Source organism: Aethalodelphis obliquidens, unplaced genomic scaffold (assembly GCF_003676395.1).
Source record: "Aethalodelphis obliquidens isolate GAN/ISIS:26980383/991018 unplaced genomic scaffold, ASM367639v1 scaffold14, whole genome shotgun sequence".
In the NCBI taxonomy this organism is placed as follows: Eukaryota; Metazoa; Chordata; class Mammalia; order Artiodactyla; family Delphinidae; genus Aethalodelphis; species Aethalodelphis obliquidens.
The window spans coordinates 798,266-818,016 of record NW_020837958.1 but is presented as its reverse complement, the minus strand read 5'-3'; the positions used below and the strand labels follow the sequence as shown (position 1 = coordinate 818,016).

Below are 19,751 nucleotides of genomic sequence, written 5' to 3'. Positions count from 1 at the left end.
GGCTCACGGTGTTCCCTCTAACTGGAATGCAACCTCCCTTTCACTTCTTCCCCCTCGTCCGCCCAAAGCACTTTTGAGGACTCAGCTTAACCTCCATTCCACCGGGGAAGCTCTTGGTGACCCGCACCATCCCTGGTCTCCACCCCTGCACTGTGGAGCTACTATAGAGCTGGTAGCAGACCTTTGGGACCCTGTAATCAATGCTTTAATAGAGGAATATATACTTTGGTAACACTGAGGAATGACTAGAAGGTGGGTAGAGCCGAACCTGGCAGGAAAAAAAGACATTAGAACCGTGCCTTGAAAGGTGAGTAGGGGTGTGCCAGGCTTGCGAGCTTGGTGATGCAGGCAGACACACCTGTATTCTCGGAGCTTCCTGCATGTATCCAAATACTTCCCAAAGGGATTCCTCAGGTTGGAAACTGGGAAGGGTTTGCCCTTTCAGGGCAAAGGCCCAACGTTTCCTAGGAGTATGGTGCCCACCTTCATGGTCCCTAGGTGGTTGACCTTCGTTCAGAGCACTTTTTCCTCGGGAGCAATAATAAAAATCTCACCCTTCCCTCTTACCTGTGTGTAACACTTTAAAGCATGCTGTCTGGGTGGATAGAGATTTATTTATTTATTTTTATTGGCTCAGGGCATTGTGGGGGCCGTCAAGTCTAGAATCTGTTGGGTTGGCCAACAAGCTGGAAATTCAGGTAAGAGTTGATGTTGCATCTTGAGTCCAGCTTCAGCAGGGCAGCCAGCTGGAGGCTCAGGCAGGCTTTCTGTGTTACAGTCTTGAGGAGAATTCCTTCTTCATCAGGAACCCCCCCGTCTTTGTTCTTAAACCTTCACCTGATTGGACGAGGCACACCCACATTATGGAGGGTAATGTGCTTTACTCAGAGTCTACTGATTTAAATGTTAATCATATCTAAAGAATACCTTCACAGCACCACCTAGGCTGGCATTTGGGCACCATAGCTAGCCAAACTGACACATAAAATTCACCATCACACGTGCCGACATACATCATGCAAAGTTTGAACTGCCCGATCTATTCATCCACCATTTTGTTTTCCTTCCTTTTGATGATCATTGAATTTTTCAGAGTCCCTTAAGCAAAATGTATCCTTCCACCCAAGAGCGCAAAGTTTTGGGGGCTGAAGCCCCTCATCAGCAGGCATCTTGGCACAGATTAACAGAAAGGGGAGGACAAATAATAGGTCCAAAAGCAATAGTTCTCCATGTTGCCTTTTATGTGAGGACTAGGTCTCATTCCTCTCTCCCCATGTCCCAGCCTGGGAGCTGGCAGAAAAGAAAGCATTCCCTGAGCGTGTGTTCCATTGCACTGCCTTGAATGGAGTGGCTCATCGTCTTAACACGACTTTTTTTTTTTTTTTTTGGTGGGCCTCTCACTGTTGTGGCCTCTCCCGTTGCAGAGCACAGACTTCGGACGCGCAGGCTCAGTGGCCATGGCTCACGGACCCAGCCGCTCCGCGGCTTGTGGGATCCTCCTGGACCGGGGCACGAACTCGTGTGCCCTGTATCGGCAGGCGGACTCTCAACCACTGCGCCACCAGGGAAGCCCGATATTTTATTTATTTATTTTTTTTAAGATTCATTCCAGCTTCCAAATCTCCCTTTCCTCCACCCCCATCCCAGGCCAGAGCGGACAGCTCTGGAAGCCTGGGACCAGGTGAGATGGCTGATTCCTGGGGTGTTTCCTGGTGATCCCCACCAAGGTCTTGTCCGGTGGTGGTGAGAACAAATTAGCTGATGGACACAAATGCATTTTGAAACCTGAGAGATGAGAATAAGAAATTACCAGTCTCTTCTGAAATCCACGTCGTCCTGACTATAGTTTCTGAGTATCTTTCCGGGGCCGCGGTGTGGGGTGGAGGGGCGCATCCAGAGATGTGTGGGGATATGATGTACAATAGTGGTTTGCGATTTAGCGAATAAAAATACAGTTAAATTTGAATTTCAGAAAAATAACGAATGTGTATTATGTCCCATGCCAATCTTTGGGAGGCTTATACTAGAAATAGTCCTTGTTTCTCCGAAATTCAAATTTAAATGGGCGTCCTGTATTTGATTTGATAACGCTAGTGTAGACATACACCAGAAAGGAATTCCAACCCTACCCCACCCCGCCGCCGCCACCATCAGCAAAAGCTGTCCTTGTTATTGTTAAACCCCAAGCTGAAATCGACGATTTCTTTCTGTGCAGCCCCGCGCCCCGCACGTGGTGGCTCCATGACCGCCAATTCCCCCTGCGGAGCGTCGGCGCGCCCGTCCCAGCGGAGAGAGAGTCCAACACCGGCAGCTCCTGGAAAGTGGTGGGAAAGAAGCCGGCGGGCTGGGATGAATTAGAAAGCGAACGGCGCACCGTGTGTGGGGAGAGCCCGCCGGCCACACAGAGCAGCCACACAGAGCAGCTTAAAGGCAAAGACATAAATCCCTTTACGGTTTCCTCCTTCCCAGAGAAAAGAAAGAAAGCTGGCCTGTTCTTCCGCATCCACCCAAGCACATTATCATCCATGCTCAAGTGACACCTGGGCAGCAGCCTGAGATCCCCGCCTCACAGAGGGGTAGACGAGTACGCACGTTATTGAAAGGAGGATAGTCACAGAAACCCGGGATCGAACCAGGGACCTTTAAATCTTCAGTCTAATGGTCTCCCAACTGAGCTATTTCGGCTTTCCTTGGAAGAGGTTTCCCTCATATCTATAATGAAATAATATCTGTTCCATTGCAGTAAAAAAGGATTCGGATATAGGTTCAGCTGGAGGTAGGCACTTAAATATTAGAGGTGATGAGGCAAGGCCTCTGTTTATAAGCTAGATGTGATAAATAATTTTACTTTTCTCTGTTTTAACTACCCTGCAATTTGCTTTTCTCATTTAAAACTAAATCGTGGAGGGTTTCCCTAGTGGTGAAGTGGTTGAGAGTCTGCCTGCCGATGCAGGGGATGAGGGTTCGTGCCCCAGTCCGGGAGAATCCCACATGCCACGGAGCGGCTGGGCCCGTGAGCCATAGCTGCGGAGCCTGTGCTCTGCAATGGGAGAAGCCACAGCAGTGAGAGACCCGCGTACCGCAAAAAAGAAAAAAAGTTAAAAATAAAACATGGACTTTTTTTTTCATGTCAGCTATGTATGTAGACCTATTTCATTCTTTTTAACCCATGCACAATATCGGATTGTATGGATATAACACAATCCATGTAATCAAATACCTAATGATGGACATTTTGACTTTTTTCCCCTAGGTTTCATTATTAAAAACAATACTGCAATGACTATCCTTTTGTATTTGTTTTTCTTGTGAGAAGGCAGATTTCGCAAGGCCAAAATACACGAACATTTTGAATTTTTCAGATATTGTCAAAGTGGTCTCAAGAAGTGTATGCAAGAGGACAGACAGGAAGGCCATTTGTAAAATTTCAAATGTCAATTTTCAATGTTACCTCCTGATGAAGTATATATAGAGTCATTGTATCTGTATGTTAAAAGCATTGATTTGCTAAACCTATTTAAAGTATACCTCAATTTTTGTAATCTCATCTTGACGTTTAAAAAATTTGAAACAGGAACTTCCCTGGTGGCACAGTGGTTGAGAGTCCGCCTGCCGATGCAGGGGACACGGGTTCATGCCCTGCTCTGGGAGGATCCCACAGGCCGTGGAGTGGCTGGGCCCGTGAGCCATGGCTGCTGAGCCTGCGTGTCCGGAGCCTGCGCTCTGCAGCGGGAGAGGCCACAGCAGTGAGAGGCCCGTGTACCGCAAAAAAAAAAAAAAAAAAATTGAAACATATAGACATTGTCAAAATGTGGAATTGGCTCAGACCTCTCAAATTCTGAGAAGCGAGCTGTGGTTTAATAATATCCCCTAATATGCTGATTTATCCCACCTCCTCCTCTCATTTCATAATTTTGTGACCCTTGCGTTTATATATATATATAAAATTGCACTAGCCCTAACCCTAATTGAATCAGAATCTCTGCAGATGGGGCTCAGGATTATATATTTTTTAACTTGCAGGTGATTTTAATGTGCAGCCTCTCTCAGCATCTCATTTCTCAGTTCTCACAAAAATGTAGCCATTACATTTGGACCCATGTTTTAAGTCGCTTACTCAACCTCTCCACAGGCTCCTCCAACTCAGAATGCCCCAAAATGAACCCATCTTTCCCTCTAGACTTGTTTAGCTTGCTACCACCTTCCTTCTAAGTTTCCTGAGCAAGAAAAATACAAGTTTCTCCCTTCCTCCCTCCCTCTGCTCTCCACCAATAATCATACTCAAGTGCTGTTCATTCCAGTCAATACTGGAATCCCTGCACTTCTCTTCATTCTCACAACTTCTCCAATCTCTTAATTGATCTGACTACCTGTCAATCATTTTCCACACTGGAACTTATCACCCTGCTTACAAATCTTTCACTGGCTCCCTTGCTGAAAACGAAAACCAAGGTTTCTTTATGTGGTATATGAAGACTTCCATGACTTGGGCCTTACGTCTCTCCATCACTGTATCGGTGTCCTCTCCTTGACCTTAAACTCCAGCCATTCATACAGCCATCCAAAAGCAGGATGCTTTCCTCGACTTTGCTCTCCATCTTTATCCATGCAGCATCTTACAGGGTGCCCTTTCCCTAACCCCTATCAAACCTGCAACTCTCAACTCAGATACTTTCTCCTAGTTGTATTGAATAGAAGGCTTCCCTGACATGTCTTTATCCCCTCCCTCCCCACTCTCTATAGGCTTGTTGCCCCTCTGCAGTGCTTTCATGCCATTTATCAAACTAGATTGTAATTGCCCGTTTACCTGAGCTCTTTCTTGCCATTTGTATCTCTAATGTTATGTTATGTAACAAGCTGGAAGTCAATGTTTAATGAATGAACGAATGGAGACAATCCTAGCCATACCTCTCTCAGGGCCAACTGGTTCTTTACTAACTTCTTAAATCACCTGGTCAAACTCAAGTGTGACCTCTGCAAGGCTACTTACAGAAGATTCTGAGCTCCTTAGTTCTTGCCTTTAAAGATGCCTCATCTGACCAGCTTGCTTCCTTCCCCTGGGGGATCACTGTGAACCCCAAAAGGAGCGCTCTACCTGAAAAGACAGTAGGGAGGAAAGACTGAGGAGAACCTAACCACAGATTATTTTATGAGCTTCAGAAGGGAAAGCCAGGGAAGGCTTGAGGGATGCTTCCCACAGGGCAGGGCACAGTACTGGGCAAAAGCTTTATAAACTTTTAGAAGCTCTAAATTTTGATAGTCTTAGGGTTTCACAAGGTATATACCTTATAGTGAATAAATTCTAGACTTTTCTACACTTCCTCTTAGGACTATACTATAGGTTGATTTTCACTTATCTTGCAGACCTTTGAAATGTATAGGTTTAACATTTTTGTGGGACTTCAGAGGTCCCTGACGGGTGTAATTTTGAATCATGAGTAAGCTACACTCCTCGCGATCCACATCCCAACCCATCATGTCACAGGAGCCCATTAAGGACTAAAGGAGGGATTATTCAAAAGTTTCAGGTACATTGGACTGACCCTATTGGAGGAAATCACATACCATACGGTATTCAAAATTGCAGGATGCAGCTCTCACAAGCGTCAAGGGTCGACTACCGTGGTTTTTAGCTTGCCAGAAAAAAAAAACGTTGCCGATACTTAACATCAAGGCTAAGTGGCCTTCCCAGGAACCAGGCTAGAAAAGACGACCCCTGACAACATAGCTGATTTTGTGGGCATGAGAGCCTTGAGAAACCAAGGAGGCAGGAGGCTGAACTTCAGGAATGCTCCTTCCGGGACATCCCTGGCGGTCCAGTGGTTAAGACTTCATACTTCCAACGCAGGGGGCGTGGGTTCAATCCCTTGTCGGGGAACTAAGATCCTGCATGCCACATGGCATGGCCAAAAAAAAAAATGCTCCAATGCGCCTTCCTTCACGTGGGACTCCCAAAATAATATTATGGACATTAAGAAGCTTCTGGAAACAGAGAAACGCATTTCTGCACGATGTATAATCCAGGAGGAAATGACTTAACTACCAGCCGCCTTCCAACCCAGTTTCTCACAGAGCACAAGTTTGTAAAGGTCACAAACTCTGGGGTTAAACCAACCCAGCTCTGAATTCCAGTACTGTGACTAACCAATCAGCTATGTGACCTTGAGGAAATTTATTTAGTTTATTTTTTGAGCGCCTTTCCTCATATTCAACGTGACAATTGTAAAATATACTTCTTGAGACTGTTTAAGCGGAAGCCTGGCAATGCTGAGAGCTCCAGTCTCAGCACTCTGGACGCAGAAGCAGATGCTCAGTGATGTGCGGGCCCCCTCTCCGGGCAGGAATTGGCGCTCACCCTCATCGGAGGCCTCTCCATTCCCCTTCGATCACTTTGGCCACCTTCTCCCCTCCCTAAACTGTGCAGAGAAAAACTGAACAAGCATTTTCACTGTCCTTTACTTCTCTCCAAGGTCTTCAAATCAATACTCAATTGCTTATGTTTCAAAATACAGAATTTGAATCCTTACACGGAACAGCTAAGATCCTGAAAATCTAAATGGGCAAGAGAGATGAAATTCAAGAACTTTTATTTTTTGAGGTGAAACAGGCCCAGTACCAAAAACACTAGAAACCGTTCCCCTGTGGCAAGGTGGGACCCTGACAGTGACATGGCACTAAAGCATCGGGGGCTCTTAAAACTACTCATGTGGTCATTAGGTCCTCTGGAATGTTGTTGAATAGTCGAAGCATCTGGAAATCCGCGCCCAGTTTTTCTTTCCATCTCCCATGAGGATCAAGTTCCCAGACTGCCAAGAAAAAATCACCCAGGGGCCACTTCTCCGCCTCTTCCCACTGCCTCCTCCTTAAGTAGAAGTGAATCAGACAAACAATATGACTTTTTAAAAATTATTTAATTTAGTAGTTTTCTTGGAAAAAAAACAATAAGGCAAAAAAACCGAAAATATATATAGTTTTGTTTTGTTTTCATGTGACTTTATTTCACCTGAAGGACTCGAAGCCTCTTCCATTAGCAGGAACCTCACTGGGGATCAGGCTGGAAACGTAGTGCAGACAATGGGGAGCGGGAGCGGGAGACAGAGCAGGGAAGTTCCGTCTGTTTGGGGAGTTCCCGCTGTCTAAAGCTCCGTCCCCACCCCAGTTACATCAACGCTTTTATGGGCCTCCTTCAAAGAAGCAGCCCTGGAATAATCCCTTGCTTACGCTGGGATCGCTGGGATCGAGCTGAGTTCGCAGGAGGAACTTCCCCAGGAGGTGTCCCTGTCTCAAGTTCATCACAGCTAGGAAGGAAGGGATGGCGGGGAAGGAGTAAGATGCTATTTACCCAGTACAGATCCAATTTCCCTGCCGGGACGGCTTCCTCTGGAATGATTCTCCCCCCAGGACCCACGCTGGCTGAGGCTCGGCAGTTACGGAACAGAAACGAAAAGCACTAACGAGAAGCGTACACAGAAGGCACCTCATTTGTGATCCTCAGCCAGGGGCGGGTGGCACGGCGGGGTCAGATTTCTGAACAAGACAACTTAAACAAGTACAGAAGGAAAAAATGAAAGAAACCAGGGCCCAGCAGGAGCAGTTCTCTTCCCCACCCCACGCGACGGCGCCCTGACTCCTAGGAAGAAGGCTCTTTTGGGGATCAGCTCTGTGTGCTGAGATCTGGACAGAGGCAGGCTCAAACCGGAAATTACCCTCCTGACTTTCTACCCACACTCTTCCTAGTAAGAGAAGGAAAAAAGGTAGGAAAGAGGTTAGGATTTCATTTTCAAGAGTCAGGTAATTAGAAGAGCAGAGTTTAGACAGCAGTGGGCACCTCATGATACAAACCATGGACAAGGTCCCTGCTCAGGAACCGCTGGGTGGGATCCTGATCAGGTTTGGAATCTGTCTGCCCCTGAAAGAGGGAAAGCAGAGGGGGCTCCAATCCACATCAGTGTGTCCAAGAGAGAGTCCCAGGGAGACAAGTGATATCAAAAATCAAGATTCTTAATGGGAAGAAGGAAAATCAAACCAAAAAAGAATTAGATTTTTCTCTACATATATATACTATACAGATACTTAACGCATTATTCCAGAGGTGGCTCCAGTCCATGGGGCTTGAGAGATGGTGAAAACTTATTCCAGATAAACTCCTTCTCTCAGATTCTGAAGTATATCAGAATGGGACAGGTAACGCTTTGCTCCACAGGGCACAAACCCGAAGCAGTACTGCGCGGAGGGAGAAGAGAGGAAAGGCAATGAAGGATGGGGGAGAGGAGGAGCGGGGAAAGCAAGAGTGGCCAGCAGTGTTCTTCCATCCTGCCTCGTGTTCTCAGAAGTTCTCCGCCTGAGCAAGTCCGTAAAACCCCTTTGTGAGGATAACGCAAGCCTCCTACCGACCACCCAAGTGGCCCCGGGTGCTGTCAAAGAAGATGGAGAACAGCAGCAGGGTGTTTTACGCGAGTGAAGATCGAAACTTCCAAGAATTTAACTCTGAACGTCCCGGCCTTGCAAAACAGTCCCTCTCGCAAGTGTTCCAGTGCCACGGTTTTCTCCGCACCGACACCCCGTTCAATTGACCCCATCTGTGAACACTTCATAACGTCACGCCCAAGCTCCACCACGAGCATTCACGATGCCTCTGTTGGTAAGTCTTACGTGGTGTTTCTTTTTAAAGGGAACCTCTAAAATCAGCTCTCGCTCTGAACTGCACCGGACGCCCCCCCGCGTCATCCTCTTCCGCAGGTCCTGGCTGGGCAGGCTCTGTGAGGGGAGGGTGAGGGACAGCATCTCAAACTGGGGCAGAGGGAGAGGAAAGGGTCAAGAGCACGTGACTCTGCAGAAGCGGGACAACACTAACACTCGGCCAGGACGCCTCCCTCACACATACAGTATCCAGAATGTCGACTTCAGTTTCAATCAGCTAAGGCAACCAGCCAATCACCGCCAACGGTGTCTGCTTCTGGTGATTGATTTGGAAAAAATGATTGGTTAAGACAGACAAACTTGAGGAAAGCTCTCCGTAAGAGAGTCACAACTGCCAGCTTTCCCGCGCATCCTCTGTCCTCTTCTCCTTTGGATCCTCCTCCTTTTGTCACGGCCGGTTCAGAAAATGTCCGGGCACGAGCTCCAGTCCTGTTTCTCTTTACACTCCCAGTATCCTCCCCTATAAATATGGGTTAACTCCTTGGTAACAGGGTCCTTCTTCCGCTCGAACCACAGTGCCTTGTAGGGATCGTAGGGCGTGCCTAAAAGGGAAAGAGGGTGAAGAAAAACAGAATCAGAGCCGAAAACACATGGGCATTTGCCACGCTTCGGGACTGGGAAACAGAGTAGAAGGCATCCACTACCGTCCTCCGTGGCTTTCATAGCTTCGGCTTCTCTCTTCTTTCTGGAAAGTCTCTGTTTTTCCTCCAGGCGCTGCTTCTCTGCATTTGCTTCATCCCAGCGCCCATTCTCCATCAGTCTCTGGTCGGGCCGTAATCGGCTGTCTGTGGGGGCAGTGCCAGCTTCCCAGGCATTGAGAGTTAGAGCCAGCTCTGAGAAGTAGTACATGTTTTCTGCATTCTTCCTAAAAGTAAAGGGTGAGAAAGAGGAAGGGTAATGCCAGAGCTGAGACCCTTGTTAGTTAAAGAGCACCAACTAAGTTCACTACAAGGGCTACATCACCCTGGCTGTGCTACAGATGGAAAGACTCCAGGACCAACCACATCAGGTTCACCTAATTAAGAGACCCGACTGGACCATTCCCCATCCCCTCCCCAGGATCACTCAACTGGATAGTTTTCTGGGCCTGTGCTATGCTCAGGTGAAATTAGGAAGGATGAAACATTCTACTAAATAAAACTTCTTTCTTCCTGTTTCCTTCGCTTTCTTTTTAACCTCTTTCTGGGATAACCTTGGCTATTACTGAGGACTGAACATATTAAATAATGACAGGAGACAAATGGCCTCCACCTTAATTTCTTTCCAAAGTCCTGCACATTATCTCAGGGACCTTTATACTGCTGCTAGGCCTTTGGGCCACAGGTGGTGGGCATCTTTCTCCTCTAGCCACTTCTGAATAGTTCTACTCTAAATTATAGAAAAACATCCTTCGGAATCACAATCCAAAGGACCTTTAGGAAACACCAAATGTTTCTGGCAGACGTGGTTTGAGTGGTTTGAACTTTCCTGGGACAAGGCACGCTACAACCCAACCACACGGGGACCACCTTCTGGTCATATCTCCAGGTTCCGATGTCCCGCGCTCAGTCCCTCACAGAATTAAGTGGGAAGGAAGGCAGAAATGCCGCAACACCGCTCCAAGGCTGAGGTCACAGCAGGACCCGGGCGGGACCCACACTGATACTCACGGTAAAGGATTCCGCTTCCACAGCATGACCCTGCTTTCCTCTGCTTCGTGGCCTCGCTGCCGAGCGTCACCCCCGTTTTCCCCGATGACTGGCTGTACTTTGAAACACTCCATTTTCTCATCCCACGTCCCCAGAAGGGCAAAGTGAACTTTTCCTGATGGGTCTGTCACTTCCCCTGTCACCTACAGAGGGAGAGCAGGGCTCTGGAGTACGGCATTCGCTGTGTCAGCTTCCCTGACTACTCTGGACACCGAAGTCCTAGGGTAAATACTGGTTAAATCCTGTTATGACAAACTCCGTGGAATCATTCAAATTATTTTGTTATGTTTTCTTGAGCTGCTTAAAATAACTGAGTCATGAGTTGGAGGATTCATTACCATTTTGTTGTACAGATTTTTGTTGTAATGATATATGTAGGAGAAGGATTTGACTGTACTCAGAATTATGTTATATTCTTCTCTCCAGAAAGCAGAGAGAGCCACAAACAGATTTCTTCACTCTCCCATCAAAACTCCCGGCACAATTCCACTGCGGTGGTACCAGAACTCTCACTCAGACTTCAAGGTACCCATGCCTCCTTCCGGTAACCCTTTCCTTCGTCCTTCCTCGGTGTTGCCCATTTTCAAATCTCATTGCTCTTTTGTTTTCTGGCCACGCCTGCACAGCTTGCAGAATCTTAGTTCCCCGACCAGGGATCGAACCGGGGCCCACGGCAGTGAAAGCACCCTAACCACTGGACCACCAGGAAATGCCGATCCCTCATTGCTCTTGACTTTTTTTTTTTTTTTTTGCGGTACGCGGGCCTCTCACTGTTGCGGCCTCTCCCGCTGCGGAGCGCAGGCTCAGCAGCCATGGCTCACGGGCCCAGCCACACCGCGGCATGTGGGATCTTCCCATACCGGGGCACGAACCCGTGTCCCCTCCATCGGCAGGCGGACTCCCAACCACTGCGCCACCAGGGAAGCCCCCTGCTCTTGACTTTTATTCTCTAACTTGTTGTCTTTTGCTGACTTTCTCCTTTATCTCTCCTTTTTTTGGAACACATACAATCCATCCACCTACACCAGCTCCAAAGGAACAGACTTTCTATGGGATACACACTAAGTGAAAAACATTGTAATTTCAACTTCTCTTACCTTTCTTGCTACATCCCGAGAGAAGTAGCTATAAGGAACAAATTTAAGATTGCACTTGTCTCCTGTCTTGTGATTCACAATATCAATTTCACCAGACTATAAAAAGAAAAGAATCATGGATTGGTTTTATTAAGAATGGATGACTTGAATATATGCTAAGCCGCATTCATCATAATTCTTTTCAATCTTACATTCTAGCTTTCCTGTACTTAAGATTCAGGTCTTAGCCAACCTTGAGATGCTGTGGAATCCCTTTGTAATCTTGGTATGCCAGGTTGGAATCAAGGTCAAATGACCTTTTTTTAAAAAACTGTGTCACATGTTCAGTGGCATAATTCGAACTTCAGCACACACATTGATGATATTCACATATTAATTTACCTTCCCAAACCAATCCTCCACTCGTACCCTTCATGAACTCTGTGCTTAAAGTATTCTACTCACGGTTTCAACCCTACATATGGTGGGCCTTTCTACACTTCATTCATTGCATTTTCTCCTCCTTTCTATCTTGCAAATCCCAAAAAGCTCTTTAAGACTCAGCTTCATTCCCACATCTACCGTGAAGCCTTTCCTGACTGCTCAGACAGAATTCCCTCTCTTTTCTGAATTTACTGCAACCACTGTCTTAAGAGCAAACTGACAATGAATTAGATAGTTTGACAGTTTGTTTGTTTGTTTATTTATGGCTACGTTGGGTCTTCATTGCTAAGTGCGGGCTTTCTCAAGTTCTGGCGAGCAGGGGCTACTCTTCGTTGTGGTGAGTGGGCTTCTCATTGCAGTGGCATCTCTTGCTGCAGAGCACGGGCTCTAGGCATGCGGGCTTCGGTAATTGTGGCACACAGGCTCAGTAGTTGTGGCTCGAGGGCTCTAGGCTCAGTAGTTATGGCGCACAGGCTTAGCTAATCCGCGGCATGTGGGATCTTCCTGGACCAGGGCTCGAACCCGTGTCCCCTGCATCAGCAGGTGGATTCTTAAGCACTGTGCCACCAGGGAAGCCCCTAGATAGTATTTTAGTACAGCTCTTACACTAGTCTATTTTGGCAAATACTTTTCATCCTACACATATCTGTCATGTATCTCCAATGATAAAGTAACTCTTGGCAGGACAATGCCTCATATGACTTTGTATTCCCAAGACCTAGCACTCAGCTTGGCAACAAATGTTTGATGAATAATAAAAGGATGAAGGATGGGAGCCATGTTTATTATTTTCTTGTATTCTTCATAGTACCTAACACAGCCCTAGTAGAGTAGTCACTGAATGAATGTTGTAACTTGGTCATTTGTAGGTAATAGTTTGTGGTATAGAAACTCGGGGAGTTTGGGGGTGGGATTACTGCCTGAGAGAAATTCCTTAGGCAAAACTGATAAACCAGTAACAGCAGTCTGGGGCCAGTTCACACGTCCTAAATACTACAAAGATGGACGTATTCTTCTGAACCTCAGAAGCATGCTGAGTCCCTTTACTCACCTGATCGATCCACAGTTTGCCCACGATAATGTTGTGCACTGTCGTGGTAACTTTCTTCCAAGTGTAGTGGTGCCCAGTTGCGTGGAAGATACAGTGGATGCTACCTAGAAGCAGAGAGTGGCACACAAATTAAGCCAAATATTAGAAAAACAGCACCATGCTGGCTAGAAATAATGATGGATTGATTGATTTTATCAATATTTCTTACTTTTAAAAAGAAAACAATAAGTCAAAAAGGACTTATAACCTTTATAAATGTTGGAAGCACTGACTGAATTTTTCACGTGATTTTAAAATTTATGAATAAAATATAACTAATGAGGACAAACATTGACAGCTGATACAGCTTAGCTGGGAAGTAATATTCTGCAAATGTAGAAATAAAAATGAAAGCAAAAACCCCAATCTTTTCACTAACTGTACCTGCCATACTAGCTGCAAAATTTACAGGAACAGGTCACATCTGCCCCAACATGAAAAAATAAAGCAGCATATGGAAAAGAGCACACACTGGTGGTCAGTACTGGGGACAAGCCCTGTTGTGAGTAACTAGCTGTGTGACTTTAAGCAAACCACTTGTCTACCTATGGGCCTTAATAGTGGAAAAAAAAAAAAAAGCGGGGGGGAGTAGTGGATAGAGCAGGGGCACCGGCTCCAACACTCATTTGATGTGTGAGCACGTGTTGCATAATAAAGAATTTGTCTGGTCTTTGTCCAACCTCTAAACCCTTGCAATTTCCCAAGTGACAGTAGTGTCTTTGTTACTCATGAGGGCCCTGGTGATATATGCCAATGAGGTGCCTCAGGTGGGCCCCTAGATAGCTTATGCCAACAAGATGACTTAGGACGAGGGTGGGCCAGAAAGACCAACCATGTCATTAGAGAGCAGCGGCTGCGGGTCACCTGATACGGGCTAGATCTGGCCTCCTGACCTCCTGGGAATGATATTTCCTTCCTTCCAGGGAGGGAAGGAGGCCGGGATATTGAGTTCAGTCACGTGGCCAAGGATTTGATCAACTGTGCCCACACGATGAAACCCCAATAAAATCTCTGGACAAGGAAGCCTGGTGGAGCTTCTAGGATGTTAAACACATCAATGTGCCAGGAAGGTGCTGGGCCCTGATTTCATGGGGAGAGGGCATGGAAACTCATGTCCAGGATCCTCCCACACCCTCTGCTATGTGTCTCTCCATGGGGCTGGTCCTGATTTGTACCCTTTATAGCACTCAGTACGTAAGGTCTTCTCCTGTTCCTATAATCTCAAATGAACACCAAGCCAAAATCAGTGGCTTCAACAGAGGTGAGTGGAGATTCAAAATAATCCAAAAATTTCAGAAGATATACACATTAAATAATACAGTTAATTCCAGTAACGGTATAACTCTAAGCTCCCTCTGTAACCACTGATGAAATGAACACGAAACGTGGCTGAGGCGTGTCCTTCTTGTACAAAAAGGTTAAAGTAGCCCTGGTGGCTGCAGCAGCAGTCATGCTGATGAGGATAACACTGGTGACAACGACACTGACAGTAGCAATGGCAACTCTGCTGAGAACACCTGCTGTGTACCAGACAGGCTAGGCTAGGCTCTCCTCACTCATTTACTCTTCACAGCCATCTTCAAAAACATTTGCTCTGCCTAACTATGGCCTAATCGCTTGTTCTTCACCACTACGGTCTAAGCCACCAGCAGCTCTTGCCCGAACCTCTTTTCGGCCTCCCGGCTTCCACTCTGGCCCCCCTTCAAGTCTCTAGTCAAAATGATCTGTTTAAAACATGTCATATCAACTTTCCACACCATAAGATCTCTCCATTACTCCCCACTGTAGTTAGAATAGAACTCAACTCCTTTCACGGTGTACAAGACGCTACAAGAGCAGGCTCCCGCCTACCCTCTGGTCTCATCCACCACGTCCCCCTCCTCACTCTGAACCAGCTGCTGTGGCCTTGCTGTTTCTCATGCGTGCTATGCTTGCTCCATCCCCAGGGCCCTTATCTTTGGGGTTCTCTCTGCCAGTCATCTTTTGGTTTTGTTTCTTTTTGTTCTCAGGTCTCTGCTCAAATGTAACCTTTTCAGAGAAGTTCCTGACTCTGCTACAAGGGAACACACAACACTCTCCTTCCTCCATCATTAACCCCATCTCTGCTTACTCTATTTTCTTCACTGAACCACCACTATATAAAATCAAAGTACTTGTTTTATTTACTTTTGTGTCTACTTAAGAATGCAAGCTAAATGAGGGCAAAGGAGCTTTCGTTCACCATTATGTACCCAACTAGAAATAGTTACCAGCATATAGTGGGCACTCATATATTTGTTGATACCTTAGCTGCAGGCTACATTTGTATCCTACTGCTGCTGAAACCAGCTATGACAAACTTTGTGGCTTAAAATAACACAACTTGGGACTTCCCTGGTGGCGCAGTGGTTAAGAATCCGCCTGCCAATGCAGGGGACACGGGTTCGAGCCCTGGTCCAGGAAGATCCCACACGCCGTGGAGCAACTAAGGCCGTGCGCCACAACTACTGAGCCTGTGCTCTAGAGCCCGTGAGCCACAACTACTGAGCCCGCGTGCCACAAGTACTGAGCCCTGTGTGCCTAGAGCCCGTGCTCCCCAGCAAGAGATGCCACCGCAATGAGAAGCCCTCGCACTGCAATGACGAGCAGCCCCCGCTCGCCACAACTACAGAAAGCCTGCACGCAGCAATGAGGACCCAATGCAGCCCAAAACAAATAATAAATAAATTTTTTAAAATAACACAACTTATTCTCTTACAGTTCTAGAAGTCAGAAGTCTAAAATCAAGGTGTCAGCAGGTGTGTGTTCCTTCTGAAGGCTCAAGGGGAAAATCCATTTTCTTGCTTTTTCCAGTTACTACAAGCCACCTGCATTCTTTGGTTTGTGGACCCCTCCTAGCATCACTCAAACCTCTTGCTTCTGTTGTCACTGACTCTGAACCTCCGGCCTCCCTCTTATAAATACCCTTGTTGATTACATTAGGCTCACAGAATAATCCAGGATTATCTCCCCATCTCCAGATCCTTAACCACATGTCCAAAGTTCCTTTCACTGTGTAAAGTGATAAATTCATAGGTTCCAGAGATTAGGATGTGGATATATTTGGGGGCAGGGGGGCATTATTCAACCTACCACAACCTCATTTTACCAAATGAAGACTCTGAGCTTAGAGAGGTCAAATAATTTTCCCAAGGTCACAGAGCTAGTGACAGCTAGAGCTGAAGTTCAAAATAAGAGCAGAACATGTGTACAGTCCAATACCATAACCCTATATCCCACCCTGATGATGTACCTGTTGTTCTGCAGTGTCCCTTCCAGTTCACTGGGATGGTGGAAAAATAAAGAACACCCTGTGACTACCTTCGTTTATATATTATTTGTGTGTTGAAAACTTGACAATAAGTTAAAGATCCCAAACCTGAGCCATTTAAAATGTATAAAGGGGAAGACAGCCACTTGCAGAATGGTCGAGTAAGAACTTCCATGTATCAGCTCCCCAGTAAAATCAACAAGAACACACTAACAAAAGTGATCAGAATCAACTTTTTCATAACTCTGGAAATTAACCAAAGGCTTACAATACTCCAAGAAACATTTACTCAAGAAAAATGGCTGGCTCTCAGTAAGCAAAATGAGCTCATTTAACTTGCCCCATTCCTACCCTTCTCTCCCCAGCTCAGCAGTAGCCTTGAAAACTGGTAGCCTCACAGTCATGGTAGCCGTGAAAACCAGCAAGCAGTCCAGCAAACACTGGAGGGAGCAGAACATGAAGCTCCCAAAGCCCAGCTCCAATGTACTGTCATTCTCTGACCTATCTGGTGGCTCCCAGTAAACTCCCACTCACTGGGCTTATCTTTATTTGATCTGATTCCGCACTGCTCACCTCAGCCTTCTTCCTGGGGCAATTATCAAAACAATCCGTGGCAATTATTTAACACAACAGCTGCCACAGGTGGTGATAACAGTTGGAGCACTTGAAGAAATAATGGCCCCAAATTCCCCAGATTTGACGAAAAGCACTAATCTCCACTTCCGATAAGTCCAGTGAATGCCAAGTGGATCAACTCAAAGAGCACCACACTGAAACCAACGGACCGTAATCAGACTAGAAAGACACAGACAAACAGAGGATCCGGAAAGCAGGAAGAGAGAAGTGATGCGTCACACACAAGTGATCCTCAGAAACCACGAAGGCCAGAAGGCAGTCGGATGACGCGTTCAAAATGCCGAAAGAAAAAGACCATCAAACCCAGAGTTCTATGTCCAGCAAAATTATCCTTCGTAAACAAGGAGAACTAAGACATTCCCAGAAAAACAAAAACTGAAAGAATTCCTGGCTAGCAGATCTGCTCTTCAAGAAATGCTAAAGGAAGTCCTTCAGGCTGAAATGAAAGGATACTAGGCAGTAACTTAAATCTACCTTAAGAAATTAAGAGACCAGTAAAGGTAACAGCAATTAAACTACATAAAAGACACCAGCATACATCTGGTTTTTGCGTATAACTTTTTTCTCCTATATGATGTAAAAGACAACTACATGAAGCAACACTTATAAAACAATGTTGATGGAATTATAACGTAGAAAAATAGTTTGCATGAAAATAAAAGCACAAAGGAGGGAAAAGGTAATAGATCCATTAAGTGCAAAGTCTTTATATCCTGCTGAAATTCAGCTGGTATTAATCTGAACTAGATCATTAGACGGTGTTAATTTTAATACCCAGGATAACCATAAAAATACCTTTAAAAAATATAGTAAAAGAAATAACAAGGAAATTAAAATGGTAAACTAGAAAAATATCTATTTAACACAAAAGAAGGAACGAACGGCAGAGTAGAGGAGGAACAAAAAGGACATAAGATGTACAGAAACAAAATACCAAAATGGCAGATGTGAATCCTAACTAATCAGTAATTATAATAAATATAAATGGATTAATCACTCCAATCAAAAAGCAGAAATTGGAAAAATGGATAAAATATATAAGGAGGACTTTCTGACTAAAGTGCTGCTGGGGCAGATTCAAGGTGCATGGAGCCCAGCAGTGTCATTGACACAGAGATCAACAGGCTGAGTGGTTGTTTCATTCATAATATCAAATTGTGATTCTTCTTGGGTTAGAGAACTCCAAACTATAAAATAATCCTCTACGTAAAGGTATCTCTTTAAACTTGAAGCTACCACCCAATTCCAAAATGAGTGGATGAGCAAACTCATATTTACCCTCTACCGCAGTCTTCATAATTTTGCAAACTTCAATCATATTTCCTAGAAGCATTCATTTTCCAGACTGCAAGAATTCTAACCTTTTCAGTCAATTTTACTGGAAGACTCAGACTACCTTCCACCACCTCAAAAACCCATCCACCTGCCTACTCACTCACACCCCGTCCATCTGTCTTTCTTCAATGGCATCTCTTGGCCTAATAATTTACCCTCTGAGAGTTGAACACCACTGAAAATGGATCGAACCCATGTCCCCTGCATTAGCAGGTGGATTTCTTAACCACTGCACAACCTGGGAAGTCCCACTATGTCAATTCTCGTTCAATCTCCCTACAAAGGCTGGGATCTTTGTTTTGTTCACTTGCATTTCCCGAGCACCTTAGAACCATACCTAGTACGTGGTAGGTATACTCAGTATCTAATAGATGGGGTGACTTAAGATAATACATCCTGATGAATCCTTAAACAACCAAAGGAATGAAATCCTACCAAAGATTTTTTTAACTCTAAAAAATTAGATCTACCACTTATATCATGTTCCTATAGTTATTTACCCCTCAAAGAATTCTAGATTAGTCAAATTACAGAGAAAATGCACAGCACATCGCTGGTAATTTAGGTTTACTGCCGTTTTTAAAATGTATATAAACTTCCTTAGAATTAAATACATATAACCCATCCCTTTAGCAATCCTCAGGGGGCCTCTGAAACCCTTCTGCATGGATGAAAGTTATACTGCAATACGACTACTGACACCCTAGTTCTGCAGATTAGGTGTGAACATCTCAGGTGTTTACTACTCTTAACCTAACACACTTCGGAAGCTATCAGCTTCAAAGACAGTTAAGCAATTAGAACCTGTTCAAAGGTTCTCAGTAAAGATCAAGACCAAAATCACTTAGTCCCCTTTTCATCTAAGGGCCTCTTGCATATTAACCATGAGGCAACAGAGTTAACATTTCAGTTTCTTGTCTTTTAATATGTTACGAACATCCCTGGATTTTTTTCTGGCTAATTTCTAGTTTGCACTGTACCTGCTACATTGTTTCTGAGAGAAAGGGGGATTTATTAAAGCAGAAGACTGTACTGCAATAACCCAGCACTGCAGCTCTGCCACATGAAAGACTAGAGCCAGGAAATGGAAAGCCATCGAGAGCTCAGGCAGTTGCTACCAGCGCTGTCTCTAGGGATCCACTTGCTTTCTCTCTACCTGCTTTGTGTTTCTTTTTCTGCAGACCAACGTTCACTCTTCAGTACACACGTGGCCAAATGTGGCTGGCTCTAGTTCAAAAGAGCATCAAGAATCTACTACCCTTTCTGAATAATCTCATTTCCCCTAAAGTACAGACACACAAACACTGCATACTAGGATTCGTATTCCCAGGCCTGACCTTTCTGATCTTGGTGCAAAATTAACTTGTAATCCAATAAGATCTTTTAAAATAAAGTTTCATTTTACCTGGAGTTCAGCTATCACATAAATGACACCTAACCCCTCCGGTGGAGGAACAGTGAGGGGAGAAAGGAGAGGAGGAGGGGGGGCTACC

The 19,751-nt window shown here is 45.4% G+C and overlaps 1 protein-coding gene and 1 non-coding gene across 2 annotated transcripts in view; both read right to left on the bottom strand.

Annotated features, from left to right (window-relative positions):
* Positions 1-2,612: 2,612 nt before the first annotated feature.
* Positions 2,613-2,685, bottom strand: TRNAF-GAA (transfer RNA phenylalanine (anticodon GAA)). The gene has a single exon. It is a non-coding gene; the product is annotated as a tRNA-Phe (tRNA).
* Positions 2,686-6,892: 4,207 nt separating this feature from the next.
* The window catches only part of OSBP (oxysterol binding protein), a 34,361-nt gene continuing 21,502 nt past the window's right edge, over positions 6,893-19,751 (bottom strand). The window contains exons 10-14 of the mRNA XM_027114614.1: positions 12,960-13,063; positions 11,486-11,581; positions 10,350-10,531; positions 9,345-9,565; positions 6,893-9,242 (exon numbers count right to left, since the gene is read on the bottom strand). Of these exons, the coding sequence (XP_026970415.1) occupies positions 9,100-9,242; positions 9,345-9,565; positions 10,350-10,531; positions 11,486-11,581; positions 12,960-13,063 (746 nt within the window). The 3' untranslated portion in view covers positions 6,893-9,099. The remainder of the gene's footprint in view (positions 9,243-9,344; positions 9,566-10,349; positions 10,532-11,485; positions 11,582-12,959; positions 13,064-19,751) is intronic.